This window comes from Pleurodeles waltl, chromosome 2_1 (assembly GCF_031143425.1).
Source record: "Pleurodeles waltl isolate 20211129_DDA chromosome 2_1, aPleWal1.hap1.20221129, whole genome shotgun sequence".
NCBI classification, from domain to species: Eukaryota; Metazoa; Chordata; class Amphibia; order Caudata; family Salamandridae; genus Pleurodeles; species Pleurodeles waltl.
Genome location: NC_090438.1, coordinates 885,016,673 through 885,034,336, shown reverse-complemented (window position 1 = coordinate 885,034,336; position 17,664 = coordinate 885,016,673). Strand labels below are relative to the sequence as shown.

Genomic DNA, 17,664 nt, shown 5'->3' with positions numbered 1-17,664 from the left:
TAAAGTCCAAGACTGTATTCCTTTTGTCAAATTGTTGATTTTTTCCTCCCATCATGCATTTTCAAATGTTAAACATAAAAAGATTGCTAAAGCATAAATAAATTACACATAGGAAATGTTTTTCACGTGTTACAAAAATGAAAAAAGTGCAAAAATCACAAATCAAACATTAGCATTTTATTCAAGGCTGAAATAAACATTTGAAATATCACTTGTGTTATCAATGGCACAGCAAACTCACACTGCACGCTGTAGGAACAAAAAATTGGAAAAATAGGATTATGTGGTTTGGAAGTGTCTTTAACAGTGTTTAATTAATTATTCTTGTGGCTTTTAGGTCCGAAGTGGCAATCAACATAGAGGAAATGATATCTTATCATTCTTTATCCTGTACAAAGAATAAGTGAAAAATCGTACCTTACAAGGTTCGATCAAAATTATAGAGGACCTTGGGTAGAAACAGAGACAGTGTGGTGAACAAAAGTGTACGAGTCAGGATGTGATCGAAATTAATCTACAATTGGAGTCAAATAGGTTTGGTGCTGGCCAAGTTAGAAGGAGGAAAAAGGTCTCCTGAGAATCCATTATGAGACATGCAGTTTGATTGAAGCTGATAAGGTATATTTGTACAGGATAAACACCCCTCTCTCGACCACTTTGACTCTAGAAATCACATTAGTATTTCATTGAACATAGGTAAACACATTTGCCCATCTCATAATCCAGGAATCCTGGTTTTTATGGGTGAGCGCAAAGCGCTCCGTCCATTCTGTAATCTCTCTTTGGGCTTCAAACCACACCCTTGTCACGTCAGTCACTTACATTGGTTTGTGGGCTTGCCTTTTCAAATCCGCTTGCTTTCATTTGTGACAGGCATGCGTACATCATGCCTTTTCTGGTGTTTAGCCCACCTACACAGCACCGGTAAACTACTAAAAACATACGAGGCTTGATGTTTTTAGCCTGGGGTCCGGACTACTTTATCTGTTTATTTTCCACGCATCGCGATCGCGCTGCATTTTATATAGTGCAATCGCGCTGCGTTTTGTTTCTTTACCACGCTAATAGCTCTAACTCAAGCAAATGCGAGACCCGTTGCATTGAAAATGTTTGTTATTTTTAGAGAGTGGAGTGTCACAGATTACTATGCTACTGATGACACAAGTACTTACACAATTAAATACATTTTGATTGACATACATTGTAATAACCACTGCAAACATTTATTTCAGCCTTCATAAAACCTCATGCGCCACATGCACATGGCGGAAATGTGTTCACTGACCCACCTATAATATGTTTGTATGAAAATAAATAAGTAAACTATATGTAGATATATTTCTAAGAAAGACATAGGAAAAACAGAAAACAGAAACAAAATTGAAAGCTTAAAATACCAAGCTAAATTCCACTACTCAAATACTCAAAGTAAACTTCTTCACCATTGGTTGCGGAAAAGCTCCATGTGCTCCATGTACACTATATACACTATAAAAATGCAACTTAATGAAGACTGACTGAAGTAGTAATTTCTGTGAACACTAGATTAAACAAGTGTCAAGGGTCACCACACTTTCACTTTTGGTAAGAGTGGCTACTCTAGATTCTCTATTGGAATGGCAGCTATATGCTACCTAGTACTTTGAGTGCAAGTCAAATCTATCAAGCAATGTTGTTCTTTCATTATAAACAAGTGTTGACCTTGATTGATATATGGGTAGATGATGACCAATACCATTTTAATATGTGTATCAGTTAAAGGGCAGACTGATTGGAATGAAATTAAGACTCTAAGAAGATGGAGTTCTCAGATTAATTTGTCCTATTGCCTCACATAACGCAAAACATAACTTGCTTTCTACTGATCACCTTAAGACCCATTAAGACCCATTAAATCCCCACATTTAGATTTATTAGTAGTGCAGCTGAAAATGTTTTTGCTGCATGCAGGTTTTTGCTTTTGTCAAGTGATTAGCTATTAGAGCTCAAATCGATTAAAATATTTTTATTGACTGGAATAAAGTGCAGTATCTTCCATAATCTTCATGGTCCAAAGATACACTGCAATCCTTTCGAAGTTTACCAGTCATAGAATCAATGATTAGTTACCCCCTATACAGTTACATTAAGTTAAGAAGGGTGCTGGAGGCCAGAATGAACATTAGTCTCAAACTCTTTTGTGTTTATTGTTGAAAGAGTTAGGGATAAAAGGAAACATTGTCCACATAAGAACTGTCAGGAACCTGCAGTGTGATTGGGGTACTACAGATAGAAATGTAGTAGCTAGAAAATCAGAAAGTGACATATCGCAAGTTGTGAGGAGGTGCAAGGAGAAGCAGTATGGTTGGAGGTCTGCGCCCCCTGGTTGGTTGGTGGTGCGGTGGGAGCTCTCACCAGAGAGAAAGAAAACAGCAAAAGAAAGACATGAATGTGACGGTGTGGCAGTGGTGGTGAAACCACTGGACAAGAAGGCGAGTCTTAAAGGTCACAAGGGCTGCAAGTGTGGAATGGAGCAGTTGTGGCTGAGATGATGATAGGAGGCCAAGAGGATAGGGGGCTGAGAGGAGGGGGATGAAAGGTGCCCAGAGGCACCCAGAGAAATTCTCTAGATTGCAAAGCTTTGCTGCCTGATACCGCTGCCCACCCGCCCGCTGAGCCTATGCCAGGTGCTGGGAGCTGCCAGCCCCCGTTTCAGTGAATCTGTGAGGCCTGAAGACAGAAGGCCTGAAAGCAGAAGGAGGTGAGCGGTGATGAGCTGAGGGAGGGGAAGGTAAAGCTTAGAGTGGAGGTATCCCACTGTGTAGGGCAGAAGCAGTCAGCATTAGGCCGGTGCTGTTTGTTCTCACAGGGGGTTCGCATACCTCAACTGCCTCTCCACTTACCCAGTTACGCTGCAAATAATATTTAAACTGCCACTGGTTCAGCAGCACCTCTTATACCTTTTACGCAGAGCTTTAATGACTGCACTGGAGGCCTGTTCAGGAGTGCTCAAGGAACACAAGAGGGTGTTGACTTTCTGTTGGCCCCTCCTGTGGCCTAAATTGTCAAACATACAAGGACTCAAAATTGAGCATGCTCGTGCCCTCCTTTGGCGTCAAATTTCTGAGTATTTTTAAGGGGTGTGGCGTGCTGACAGGCACAAAAGGCATAAAAGAGGGCCTCGATTTTCTGCAAATTGCAGAAGTGTGCAATAACAGCTGAACTCTTGCAGGATCAGAGCAAGGCCAGAGTCTCAGGACCTCAGGACCAAGACGAGACAAGGGTGAATGTCTGCAAATTTCTACTCATGATCTCAAGCCAGCTGTTTCCATGATGAGCCCGTAAGCTTTTATAACCTTCTTGCTGGCTTGAGGAGGGATTTATCGGTCTGGCATAATGGCAGCTGCAAGCCCCTGGGTTTTGCAACTCCTTTTGCTACATCTTCCTTTGGGTCTCCCCCTGTCTTGCACTGGAGTGCAAGAACCACATTTTTAGCTTGTGGAAAAAAAAGCCTCACCAAGAGTTTCTGAATTTTGCTTTGACCTCCAGTGAGGAGCCAAATGGGGCTCCGGGGTTGATGGTCTCTGGTGGGGAGAGCCCCAAGGGGGTCATCTTACCCTCTATTTTCCTTTGAGGGGTCATGGCAACTACATCACCGTTAACCTCACAAAAAGAACAAGACCAGGGAAAGCTTGTGTCAATCACCTTCCCTTCTATGCTTCTCTCCATGGTATATACTGAGTCAGCTCTCTTTGTGCTGGCCTCCGAGATGGTGGCTAAGCACTCTACATCCACCAAGAAGGGCTACCCTCAAGGAAGGACAGAGGGATCTCAGCATTCAGGATCTCCGGTTGAGGAATGTACACTGCCAGATCTGGATATAGACTTATGCAGGAAATATGGGCAACATGATAAGGGACTTGATTTGCACCTTGAGGGGACCCAGTCCCTACCTTCATCCACGGGGTTGCAACTTTTCAGTAGTACATCCTCACCCCATGCAGCACTGTATTCTCATCTGTCAGTGATGCCATCTCTGGATTTAAGCAATAATTTGCCAAGTCAACCCATTGCCCAAGGAGTTAAGATCTCTGCATCGTTACTCAGCCTAGAAAGTCTTTCCTCGATCTTAATTCTGTTGGAGAAATTCATAGGTGGGACAGACTGTATTTTTGATACAATGAGGGCAATATTGAAAGAACTGACCAAGGATGATAACATCAGGGGTCTAAATCAAGAAAAGTCAATTCCCCTGGAAGTTTTTCCCCTTCAAGTTAAAATATTTGAAAGTAGTTCAATCGTATTTGACCACGTCAGTGCTAGTACTGAGGCAGGCAAACTGCAGTGTAAAGAGTCAACCAAAAAATCAGATTTGATTGAAAACCCTGTGAATTTAATTCAATTCATGTTTGACTTTTTCCTCCAGGATGGGATGGGGGAAACAATTGCTTCCGCTGATCAGGATATATTTCCAATCTTCAAAACACATCCTAAGCAAGTGAAAAATACTGAGGTAACTTGCCCCCCCCGTGAATTCTAAAAATAAGAGGAAAACATGGAGAAAGTTGAAAAGACCTAACCGCAGAATTGCAAAGAGAGGATGAAGGAAAGTGCAATTTAGAAAAGAGGCAGACTCCTGCCAAAGAGCAGAGGGGCTAATGCATTCTGCTTGCCCCATCACCCTGGTGGAGGGTACTGACTCTGGATCAATTAGACTTTTAAATGAGGGGACAGAAGAGGTCTCAGTGACTGAGGTTGCTATTGCACAACCTCCCAGGTCGCCATGAGCAGTGAATCCAATTGCTATTCCCTATGTGGACTCAGTCTTGAAGAAGGGTCACACTGCACTCCGTAAATTTGAAGAAAAAATAACTATCTTGTGCTCTTTGGGCACATGCATATTACAATTCATGCCTCTCTTTCATGCAGATATAACTCTGAACAGATCAACTTTGCTTCAATGTTTTCTTGAGTCCAAGCCTTAGAGGCTATTACAAAGTAGTGATATTGATTTGGTTTCTTTGTTGTACTTTAAATCAAGGGTGACCTTTTATCCTAAGCTTACGATCAACATGATTTTACAAAACGCTGAATGTTTTCAGTGTAGGGGCTTTGATGTTGTACAGTTTCAAGGAGAGAAGTGGAGATATGCTGGTGGGGGGGTCTCTCCACATGTTGGCAAGGGGGATAGCGGGTGGTATCCTCTTTTTCAATCCTCCAGTAGTAAATTTCCATGGGCTAAAAGTACCATTTGGAGAGAAAGGAATGCAGCTGTTGCCTAAGCAAAAAATAAAATCCCCCATTCAAAATCTTGATGATGGCTCAGACGGGTGGGACTGGCTGCCAGGTATCTTAAATGGAGTGCATAGATATAGACACCTTCTGTGACTTTATAATTAGCAATGCGCTTAAGGTTGTGTGTTAGAATGCCATGGGGTAAAAAACTGTAGAGAGAAACTGCACTTTTTGAATTCATTAACTGCAGATGTGATTTATCTCCATGAAAGTTGGTATGGCTGGGAACTACTGTGCGAGGACTACTATACACTAGATTGTAACGCTAGACCCTCTAAGAGGGGACGCAGAAAAGGGGAGTGGCATGCTTGCTGTCTAATAAGCTTAAATGGAAGTATGAATGCTATACATATCCTAGTAAATTGTTTTTGGCTCTAACCGTGTGTGCCCATGGTAGGGCTCTTGGTACGGCTTCTCCTCTTTTACTGGTTAATCCCTACATTCCTCCCAATGCTGCCTATTATTCTCTCTTGCATAGGGTTTTTTCCTTTATCACGAAACCTCTCAAAGGTGAGCAGCCCCCACTCCCATGTAATATTAGTGGTAGATTTAAATTGCAAAGTTTTTGATTATGCCTTGCACCAGTTATGTGAGGTTGGAAAAGAGGCAGTCTTGTGAATCCCTCCAAACACTTTTCTGCCGATGATAAGATCAGATGAGAGAGGGAAACTCATACTTGATCATTTCATAAGTATTGATTGTATCATAGCTAACAGGAGGCTCACCATTCTGACTCCTAAGTGTTGTACGTGCATACCTCTTCTAGTGGTGAGGCAATTCTAGATTACATGGTGATGGGTTGCTCCTCATTCTTCTTGTTAGGAGACATGAAGGTCATAGATACGCCCCTTAGTGATTATAGTCTACTGGTCCACTCCCTGGATTGTATTATGTCACCCACTGGATCATGGTAGTTCAATGGGTCACTTCCAAATTTGATTAAAAAGACAGGGAGGACTCAGTAGGACCATAGGATGATTACAGTTTTGAAACATACAACAGAAATCACTCTTGAAAATGTCAACGCCTGGGTGGGAGTCAAATTAGAAAGCTTCAATATGCTAGCAGGGACCTCTCAAAAATCTACTAAAAGTTAGTTCAAGGCGATTCCCTGCCCACTCCTCCTTTTGAATAGAGAAATAAATAACCTTGTCAGGAATCAATAATTAGCATAATCTACTGAAAGGAATGCAAGGCTGTCTCTATTAAAAAAGAAGAAGGTGACATTTGAAGGCCCATATACAAAGGGAAGAGTGGGATGGGCTTTGAATCAATATAAGGGAAGCAGCAGTAAAAGGCCAGGCAAGGTGTTTTTGGTCTCTGGTTGCAGAAGGATGTGGGTCAAGACTAAGATCATCTCCCATTCCTATTGGTAAGACTAGTTGGATTGTGTTTATCTCCAATCTTTATGCCTTCAATGGGGAGGAGGTGAAATGGCCCACTGTAAAAGGGTGTTTACATCCTTAAGACTCCCCTTCTGAAAAATAAATAGAGCTGGCCATTCGAGGAATGAATGCCTCTGCATTGAAGGGGCCAGATGAAATAACAATTTCAGTGATAAAACAAGAAGTCTGCTCCCGGAGTAAGAAATAAAAAGAGATCTTCAAAAGTTGTTTTGAAAATAGAAAAATTTCCCCCTCTTGGTCGGGAAGTGTTGCAGTACCACCGTTTAAGAAGGGAGATCACAAATCTCCAGATAAATACTGTTAGATAGCTCTCCTAGATGCAATGGGTGATGTTATTGCTAAATGTTTATCATCCTGGATAAGTGAGTGGGCGGAAGAAAATAAAATCATACCCCTAGAGCAAACTGGGTTTTGGAGAAACCATTATACTATAGATAACATAGCGGCCCTTCAGGGGATCAATGAAAAATATGTAAAAGCGAAAGGTGGAGTGGTCTAGGCGGCCTACATAGATTGTTTTACCACATTTGACAAAGTGAATCAGGCCTTGCTGTTAAGAAAGCTCTCTAAACTGGGTATGCTGAGCACCTTATTGGATCTAGTTATTTCCCTATACTCCACCACATTGTGTAGAGTATCATTAAGGGGTGATAGGTGTTTGTCCTACGAAATACCTACCGTGAATGGGATGAAACAAGGGTGTCTCTGAGCCCCACTCCTTTTTTCATCATATATTTCAGACTTACCCATTGTCCTATTCTAGAGTGTAGGTTATGCCCCCACAATCAGTGGAAAAACTGTAGTTTGCCTCTAACATGCAGACAAAATATTAATCCTGGATCTCACCCTGAAAGGATGAAACTGTCATCTACAGTCACTGAAACAATTCGCAGATGCTTATTTCTTGTAGATAAACATCTCAAATGTCGAATCATGTGCTTTCATGAGAAAAAGAAACCAAAATATAGTAACTTTCAATGGTTTTTGGGGGCATAAAAGTTAGAACCTGTGAGATCCTACACCTTCTTGGGGAAGATAATGTGTGGGAACCTTAGTGATAAGGCCCATATGGAAAATAACATGTGTAGAGCTTGTTCCCAACCAAAAGGTGTGTTTTTTTTTTTACAGGGCAACTGGGAGGAGACACTTTCTTAATCTTTTAGAGGTCTACCGAGCTAACATTCCAGCCCCACTCCTCTATGGTCTGGAACATATTGACGTAACTAATTGGGGCTTTCTGGACTTGATGGGAGGAGGCGGGGGAATCCGTAAGAATCTTGCTACTATTAATACTGTATCCTCAGTGGCTGCACTAAGGTTGGAGATGTGCCTGAGAAGTGCATTTGTCTGGGGCCTGGCAGGAATGCTAGATTGGGTAATCTATCTAACAAGGAGTGAGAAAGACACACTAAGGTCCCTGATGAAGAAAGAAATCTGGACAAATAACAAGGGAAGGCTCACAATCTATAGATGTGTTAAAGTTAGATTGTAACCAGGTGTTCGCTCTAACTCAGGTACAATTAAAAGCCAGTTTAAAACAGGCTATTTGGTCTCTTCGTTTCTGGCTGGCTAAGGAAGCATGCCTAAAGAAAAGAGCTTTCACAATCTGATTGATTCCATTTTAGTAAAAAAGAAAAATTGCAACCCTATATCACATGGTATCTGCAACATGGGATCTGACGCTTTTGGATTCTGTTGTGCAAGGGTTTACTCCCACTTAATGCCCTCATGGCTAAATAGTATGGCACTCCTGTGGAGAGTAATCTTTGTCAATTTAAAGTGCCAGATCTAAATCATATTCTATTAGTCTGTGTAGCATTATTACCATTCCTGCGCAAATGGCTGAAACCCATTTGCCCTTGGTTATCTATACTCTCAGTCCCGGAGCTATTACAGTCTTTGTATGGACCCCCTAATTAAATGTTTTGCTGCAGGATTTTTTTAAAATGTTTTTTAAATTTGTATTACTTGTTTTGTATGCAAACATTGTGATTTTTTTAGGAGCTCTTCATATTATTATCCATTGAGAAATGTTTGAAATAAATATATAAACGTAGAAACGTGTGAGAAAAGACCTCTTTTGTCATGGTTCGCTCCCACTTTATGCCTGGTATTTGATGTGGTCTGAAAATTGCTAGTACCCAGAGCCCCTGCTAACCAGGTTCCCTGGGTCAAATCTCTTTCCCAAAACTGATGTGATGCAATGGCACAATTAACAACACCTTTAGCTGCCACTTTAAGTCCTAGTAAATGGTACTTAAGGCAGGGTGCACTATACTGTATGTGTGGGCATAGATGCATGAGCAATATGCTCCTACTGTGTCCTTGACAAATCTGGGATATAGTAAGTGAACAGAGCAGCCATTTTACATACATGTGCTGGTCACTAATCTGTACGAGTTTCACACCTACATGATGGCTACTCTGAACCCTGGGGTGATAAATCCAAACTAGTACCAGGATTGGATTTATTCCAAAATGTACCCAGAGGTCACCTCAGAGGTACCCCCTGCAAAAGCTAACTACCCTGGCATGGTTGCTGTCCAATAACACCCAGCCAGCCACCACCAGACAAGATCCTGGAACCCTGGGGTGAGAGCTCCTGCTCTCTGGGTGCCAGAACAAAGCTCTTCCTGGGTGGAGGTGTCACACCTTCCTCCTCAGGAATATGCCCTGCCCTGTTAGTGAGCTCAAAGGGCTTTGAAACTCAACCCCCAAGCCTTTTGCCAGCAGCAGATGGTCACCTCTATTGCAAACCCCCACTTTTGGTTGGAGAAACGGCAGGAAACACACAAAGGACAGGAGGAATGGTCAGCCCCAGCTTGCACCACTCCTAAGGTGCTACATGTGAGGTGACCCCTCCATTTCATTTTCCTCCATCTTGCGTGGAAGGAAAATAGCCAGTCAGGTGTAGGGAAGTGACCTCTGCCCACAGGAATTGGTCACTTATTCGGTGTAGCCACCCTAAGGTAGATGACCTATTGGTCACTTCTAGGTACTCCCCTAAACACCCACTACATACAGTATTTAGTGGGCACCCCCAGACCAAATATTTAGTTTCCAAAAACAAAAGAAGACCAGCAACAAAGAAGACCCAAGGTTTGAAAACCGAAGTCCTGCTGCACCAAGACGAAGGTGCCAATCCCTGCCTGCTGCACCCAGGACTTGACAATCGCCACTGAAGGGTTGCTCGTACATTGGACAGTCTCTGCAATCCCTCAGAGGACCTCTACTCTTCTGAAAATCACTGAAGATCTCCCTTCAGAGTGAAGACATCACTCTTCTGCAACAAGGACCAAAAGACCTGTTAAGTCCAGTTCACCTAACTATTCATGATGATGATTCTTACCAGTGTTCCAAGTTTGGTGGCACTGCAACCTCCCAGTTGAGGGACTTTGGAAAACACCAGGACCTCCCTCCAGAGTACCTGCAAGCGACCCTCAAAGCAACCTATCTCCTGGTTTCAAGGGCACCTTTGCACACAGCTCCTGGCTCACCAGGTTGCTCTCCACCAGGCTGCCCTGTGCCCTGCACCAAAGATTCAGCTGTGTTCTAAAGGTCCCCAACCCCTTGTGACCTTGACACTCCAAGGGGGCCCACTGGATTCACCTTGAAGTCCACCTGTGCATTGCTTTTCTGAGTGGTTCACCGCAGCAGCCTTGCAACAGCTCTGACATTCTGCAGCTGCTCCTGCCAAAATCAGGAGTTACTCAAACTTCCCCAGCTAGTCTACAGATGACCTCGACCTATCTGCAAAAAGAGACATTGGTTAACGCATTGCCTGATTTCATATGCAGTTTTAAAATATTCCTCCATTGACTCCTATGGTGCCTAATTGCGCACAGAAATAAGACATCCTCTAAATTTTGAAAATTAATTACTTAAAAAGTACTTACCCAATTTCGATGATATTGGCCTTAAAAGTTTTATATAAATATTAAGTATTTTTGTAGATTGGTCTTTAGTTATTCTTTTGAGTGTGAGTCTTGCGTTATTGATACTGTGAGGATAACATATGCTGAGCACTTCTCCAAGATTAGCCTAACTGCTTGACCAAGCTACCATAAAACTTAGAGCATTAGGTGCTCTTGTTTTCACCTCTGTAAACCAAAGTTTGGTTGCCCGAACCCTCTACACGGTGTGTGACATTTTGCACATTACATAGAGGGCAAGCCTCCTACAACTTGTCCACATATTCTTTGTTGATTAGTTTTGTCACTTGGCCCAGGAAAAATGGTTGTCACTGTTCACATGACTGACTTCTGATATGCTGAAAAAAATGACAAATGGTCTATCTAACAAATATTTGCATTAAATAACTGTGTGGTTCAAAAACAGTGCATTCTGAAGGACATTTGTACATGTTTATTACCCAAACTCATAAATACTATTTTCAATTTGTACTGTTCTGCATTGCCATTCCATAGAACGTTTTAACATTTTAAGTGACCTTGAACTTTTGATTTAATCCATTGTTTAAAGGATTGTTTTGGAATAATAGGTTGCTGCGTACACACAAATGCACCTTAAACTTGAGTTGATACCCCTACAGAAAGGTTTACATCATACATTGCTTCATGCACAGAAATGTAAGTTAATTCATGTTTGACGAATCAAATAAGTCATGGATACTCAAAGTACGGCCCGCAGGCCTCATGCAGCCCCTCTGACCTTTACATGCGGCCCCTTGGGCAACAGGAGCACTGGCAGCTGTTTGCCCGACTCTGCACTAACAATAAAAATATTATATACACACACAATCATTTATTTCAAACGTAATTGGTATTAAAGAAAGGAAGTAACTAGGGACACCTACACTTAACTTTAGAAACACCTTCATTTTTAAAGACATCTTGCAGCACAAGTGTAAAACTAAGACAGTCTCTTTAAAATTAAAAACGTGTATTTAGTTAACATGCAGAATCTTTTTGCCTTAGTACAATTTATTTTATCAGTGCGCTGAGATGTATTCATTTAAAAGAGATAGTTTTCAAACATACATTTGGAAACATACATTTTGAAACATTAATTATTTCCCTTATCCTGAGAACACAACCAATAGTAAATTGAAGAGGCCAGTCACTTGGTATGTGCACTTTATCGGTGGCCTGGGTTCCTATCATACATTAACAACATTATAGTTTATTAAATAAAACATAGAGGCAGGTGTTGTGAAGCACACTATGAATCATGTATTTCGAGGTCATCTTAAACGTGATAATGCAGAAAAAGGAGTGAAGTGAGACTAAACAATTGCCTAGGATCACACAATTTGGAAAAGTGGGTAAGCTGGGATTCATTCTAGGTTTTCTGGCTTTCCATTGTTTATTTCAGCCACTAGATGTATATAATTTGCTTCTCCTACACCTACCTTGCCACCAATCCCCCGAGCCACCCCACTTGACCGCCACTGCCCTAGCATCAATGCGGCCCCCAGGCGCATCACAGACCAAATGTTTTGGCCCCTGGGAAAATGTTTGCGAGTACCCATGAAATAAGTTGTAAGTGCCATGATTACAAAGTGAAATAGACAGTATGAAAGGTAACTCCCATGTTCAAAATCCCACCTCCTGATGTTTCCTGTGACAATCCAACTATCCCCTTCAATCAACTTCTCCTCCTTCCTTTTAACTAAGGCACACCAGTATATTAAAACTATTCAAGAACACAAATGGCGGTAGGACACTGCCCACAGACAGCAAGTGGTAATACAAAATGCAAATGTAGCAAAACAAGTCATCTGGAACCACAATCAGCATTGCCTGGGCTCTCCTACTTTATTCACTTCTTTTTTGGGGCCTCTGAAAAGATTTGCCCACAGAGGACTCTTTAGTGAGTGTTGTGATAAATACATGTTGTGGCATCACAAGGAGTGTCAGATTCCAGATCCCACTGCTCCAGATAAAGCCTTTGCCTTTGGCAGCTGACGTCCCCCTGGTTCCTGCTTGCCTCACTGTGTATCTTTCTTACCTTTGCTGAATTAGGAACATAGGAGAGTGCAGCTACCAGGGGATTCTGATGAGAGAATTATCTGGTAGACAATGGCTTAAATGTCCCAGCTGCTACAACACAGCAATTAATAGCCTAATTTTGAATGGCTACTCTATATCGATAAAGACGGTGATGAAAGTCACCAGCCCCTTCAGAATTATGAGATTCACAGAAATTCCACAGATCTGTTTATTTTCACCCAGCCAATGTCGATACTGAAAGTAGTCAAAATCTCTGGTTGAAAGATTAGACCAAAGTGAGGACTTACCATGGGAATCTGACCCGTAATATGCAATTTTCCTAATACATCCTCAATTGTTAGTGTAAACTCCAATGTAATTCTGCCCACAAAGTTGCTGGTACTCCAGTATCTATTACTCCAGGGGTGGGGAAATGCCAACTCTATTACCAGGTCACTTGTAATAAGGGCATGAATGTCCTTTTAATGCAGAGTACACAACTCTTTTCTTGCATTGTGCACAAAGAGACACAGAGAGCAAGCCACACTCCCACACCACCATTTGTCTCCCCATCCCTCTTCAAGCCACATGATCTAGGAACAAAGGGCCAGATTTACAAGGCCCCAGCACCTCTTTGTGCCACACTAACATCATTATTTTTTTTACACTAATGTGGCTCAGGGAGGCAATTTTCACTGCTCCATATTTACAATTGCATGCATTGTGCCACTTTGCGATTCCTCACGCCACACTACGCCTACGTCAGGCATAATGAATTGAAGGGGGTCATTCTGGCATTAGGAGGCCCGCAAAAATGGCACAGTGAAATCTACAAAATGTCACTGCATCATTTTTAAAGTCACTTTTAATGTCTGCTCAAAGCAGGTGTTAAAGTGGCGCACCCACTTTAATAAAGGGCCTCCTTGCACTTTGCTGCACTAGCATCAAACTTTTTTGACACAAGTGTAGCAAGTGCCACAATAGCATCAACAATGTTGACGCTATTAGCCTAACATGCGCCATAGCACGCCATATTGTAAATACAGCGCACCCGTGCTGTCGTAAGGTGGGGCAGGGTTGACACAAGAAAACTAGCGCATCAGCACTGATGCACCTGTTTCTTGTAAATATGGCCCAAAGTTTCTTTCTATTTATGATATTACAAACATACTACTGAACTCACAACCCATTGTTGATACATAAAGAAATAGTGATATATTAAAAAGCCAATTTTAAAATAATGTTTATTCAACACTCAAGAGCTGTACTCGTTCTTCATTCATTTAATGCAATACAAAGCTGTTATACTTACTCTATATTGCATGCAAGAGGGTTACTTTACTTCTGCACTGAATGCTCTGCTCTGGCTGCCAATTGGCTGTGGAGTGTGTTAGAAAGCTTTCTGGATGGTACATCACATTCTCCATGGAACTGAAATCACTTTCCTGTAATGAAAGTTGCCACCCTTTCTTTCTAAGTGTAACCTTAAAACAAACAGTCCACCATTAGATACAGATCACTACCCTCTACAAGTAATTTGATGGAGGATCCTATTTCTTTGTGTACAACCCTAAACTCTAAAACTCTAAAAATGCCTGCATCTTAAAAATTCAAGAACGCTTCTCATTATGAAGGGTTATTAAAAATTGTCTGTCTCTAGCTAACCCTTTTGGAGTACTTGATATTATAAAATATTAACCTGCTCACTTTTAGCAACTGATGACACCGGATATCCTTGCTAAATTGACCATACTTTAGCCTTAATTAATAGGTTACTTCCTGAAACGGACCAGGGCCAAAGTTAATCAGAGTGGAAAAGGTGAAGTGGTAGTAGACCAGATGTTTGAGGTGTCCTCTACACCTCAAATATTACCTCCTTAAATCCACTTACGTCGAGGTAGGGAGACACTATGTTTTCTTGCATTGTGCACATGGAACTCTTGCTGAGCCACAGTAACTGATGCAATGATTTAATAAGGTATTCATACATGCATGACATCTTCCTCTCTTGCAAAACCTATCTGTTCAATGGTATGCAAAATAACTTCAAACTCTACTTGAATAGGACAAAATCTATCCATGCTCCTTGAAACCATATATGCAAGTTCCAGCTTGTAATGCAGCCTATGATGCAACAGTGCTACTCCACCAGTTGTCGGCAAGTAGAATGGAAATGAAGACAAGGCTGGTTCACGATGAAACAAAATGCCCCATATTTACACTTTTTAGCGCCGCATTTGTGTAATTTGTTTACGCAAAAGCGGCGCAAACTTACAAAATATAAATATATTTTGTAAGTTTGCGCCACTTTTGCATCAAAAAATTATGCAAATGCGGCGCCAAAAAAGTATAAATATAGGCCAATGTGGGCAAATATGGGTCTTTCAAATAAAAAACAATGCCTCACCTTTCTCACTGTGATGACGCCATCCTGAGTAAATTTATCAGTCACAATGTCGAACATATTCATTTCATCTCCATCTGTGATCCGATATTGCACCTCAGCATTTTTCCCAATGTCGGCATCGGCTGCTTTGATACGCCCAATAGTTGTGCCCACTGGTGAAGATTCAGGGATGCTGAAGTGGTAAGTATCTGCCAAAGATATTAAAATCCGATTATGAATATTAAATATATAGGTAAATAGATAAAGTATCTATCTGGCAATAAAATCTCCTTTCAACAAATTGTAATCCCTACTCATTGTTTCCAGACATAGTGAGTAACTGTAAGCTAATACCTAATATAAATGCATTTAGAATTGCCAATACAGAAGTGATAGGGAATATGAGAGCCTAATCTTTCATTTGTTTCACAAAAGTAGACATGGAAAGAAAATAGGCAGTCTAGGAAGGGACACAAACTGAGATAAAAACCTACTAGACAAAGCACACTCATTCAAAATTAAATGTTTTAAATTGGTAACTTGTTTTACTGTGGATTTGGTTTTCAATGTCATTGTTAGAAATGGGGTCTTTGGTTGACAGTCAGGTTACCCCCTGTTCAAGCAAGGACCCTCACTCTAGTTAGGATAAAAGAGAATCACCCTCAGCTAACCCCTGCTTACCCCCTTGGTAGCTTGGCAGAGCAGTAGGCTTAACCTCAGAGTGCTGGGCGTAAAGTATTTGTACCAACACACACAGTAACTTAATGAAAACACTACAAAATGACACAACACCAGTTTAGAAAAATAGGAAATATTTATCTAGACAAAACAAGACCAAAACGACAAAAATCCAACATACACAAGTCAAGTTATGATTTTTTAAAGGTTTAAAATAAAAAGAGTCTTTAGGTAGTTGTAACACCACACTAGCGCTGCTAGCGTGAAAATGTACCTGGTTTGCGGCAAAAATAACCCCGCACGGGCGGTGTGCGTCGAAAATAACCCTGCACGGGTATATGCGTCGAAAACAGCTCGGCACGGCGAGGCGCGTCGAAAAAGCCAGCCACGCGACGGTCCGAAAGTCCCGCGGCGCTGGTTGCGATCTCTCAGCCTTCGTCAGCGATGCTGCGCGTCGTTTCTCCTGCTCCGGGCGTCGATTCTCCGGTCGCGTTTCCTGCGGCGTCGTTTCTCAGCTGCGGAGTCGGCGTCGCGTCATTTTCTCAGCCGCGATCGGGTTCGCGTCGATCTTTTCTCCGCACGGCACTCGTTGCGTGTATTTTTGTCCTTAGGCTGCCAGCCTCTCCTTTCAGGGTCCCAGGAACTGGAAGGGCACCACAGAGCAGAGTAGGGGTCTCTCCAGAGACTCCAGGTGCTGGCAGGAAGAAGTCTTTGCTATCCCTGAGACTTCAATAACAGGAGGCAAGCTCTACATCAAGCCCTTGGAGATTTCTTCTTCAAGATGGAAGGCACACAAAGTCCAGTCTTTGCCCTCTTACTCTGGCAGAAGCAGCACTGCAGGAAAGCTCCACAAAGCACAGTCACAGGCAGGGCAGCACTTGTTCCTCAGCGATCAGCTCTTCTCCAGGCAGAGGTTCCTCTTGGTTCCAGAAGTGTTTCTAAAGTTTGTAAGTTTGGGTGCCCTTCTTATACCCATTTTAGTCTTTGAAGTCACCTTTCTTCAAAGGGGACTCACACCTTCTTGTGAAATCCTGCCTTGCCCAGGCAAGGCCTCAGACACACACCAGGGGGCTGGAGACAGCATTGTCAGAGGCAGGCACAGTCCTTTCAGATGAGAGTGACCACTCCACCCCTCCCTCCTAGCAGAGATGGCTAATCAGGAAATGCAGATCACACCCCAGCTCCCTTTGTGTCACTGTCTGGTGTGAGGTGAAAAACAACCCAACTGTCAAACTGACCCAGACAGGGAATCCACAAACAAGGCAGAGTCACAGAATGGTTTAAGCAAGAAAATGCTCACTTTCTAAAAGTGGCATTTCCAAACGCACAATCTTAAAATCAACTTTACTAAAAGATGTATTTTTAAATTGTGAGTTCAGGGATCCCAAACTCCACATGTCCATCTACTCTCTAGGGGAATCTACACTTTAATCATATTTAAAGGTAGCCCCCATATTATCCTATGAGAGAGAGACAGACCTTGCAACAGTGAAAACGAAATTGGCAGTATTTCACTGTCAGGACATATAAACCACAGTACTATATGTCCTACCTTATCCATACACTGCACCCTGCCCTTGGGGCTACCTAGGGCCTACCTTAGGGGTGCCTTACATGTAAGAAAAGGGAAGGTTTAGGCCTGGCAAGTGGGTACACTTGCCAAGTCGAATTTACAGTGTAAGAATACACACACAGACACTGCAGTGGCAGGTCTGAGACATGATTACAGAGCTACTTATGTGGGTGGCACAACCAGTGCTGCAGGCCCACTAGTAGCATTTGATTTACAGGCCCTGGCACCTCTAGTGCACATTACTAGGGACTTACTAGTAATTCAAATATGCCAATCATGGATGAATCACTTATATACAATTTAAACAGGAGCACTTGCACTTTAGCACTGGTTAGCAGTGGTAAAGTGCCCAGAGCAACAAAAACAGCAAAATCAGAGTCCAGCACACATCAACAA

General features: G+C 42.2%; 1 protein-coding gene across 4 annotated transcripts in view; it reads right to left on the bottom strand.

Moving 5' to 3' along the window:
• The window catches only part of LOC138269492 (cadherin-10-like), a 1,023,955-nt gene that overhangs the window by 294,183 nt on the left and 712,108 nt on the right, over positions 1-17,664 (bottom strand). For all 4 annotated transcript variants that reach the window (XM_069218802.1, XM_069218801.1, XM_069218800.1 and 1 more), the window contains one exon: positions 15,039-15,226. In XM_069218802.1, the coding sequence (XP_069074903.1) occupies positions 15,039-15,226 (188 nt within the window). The remainder of the gene's footprint in view (positions 1-15,038; positions 15,227-17,664) is intronic.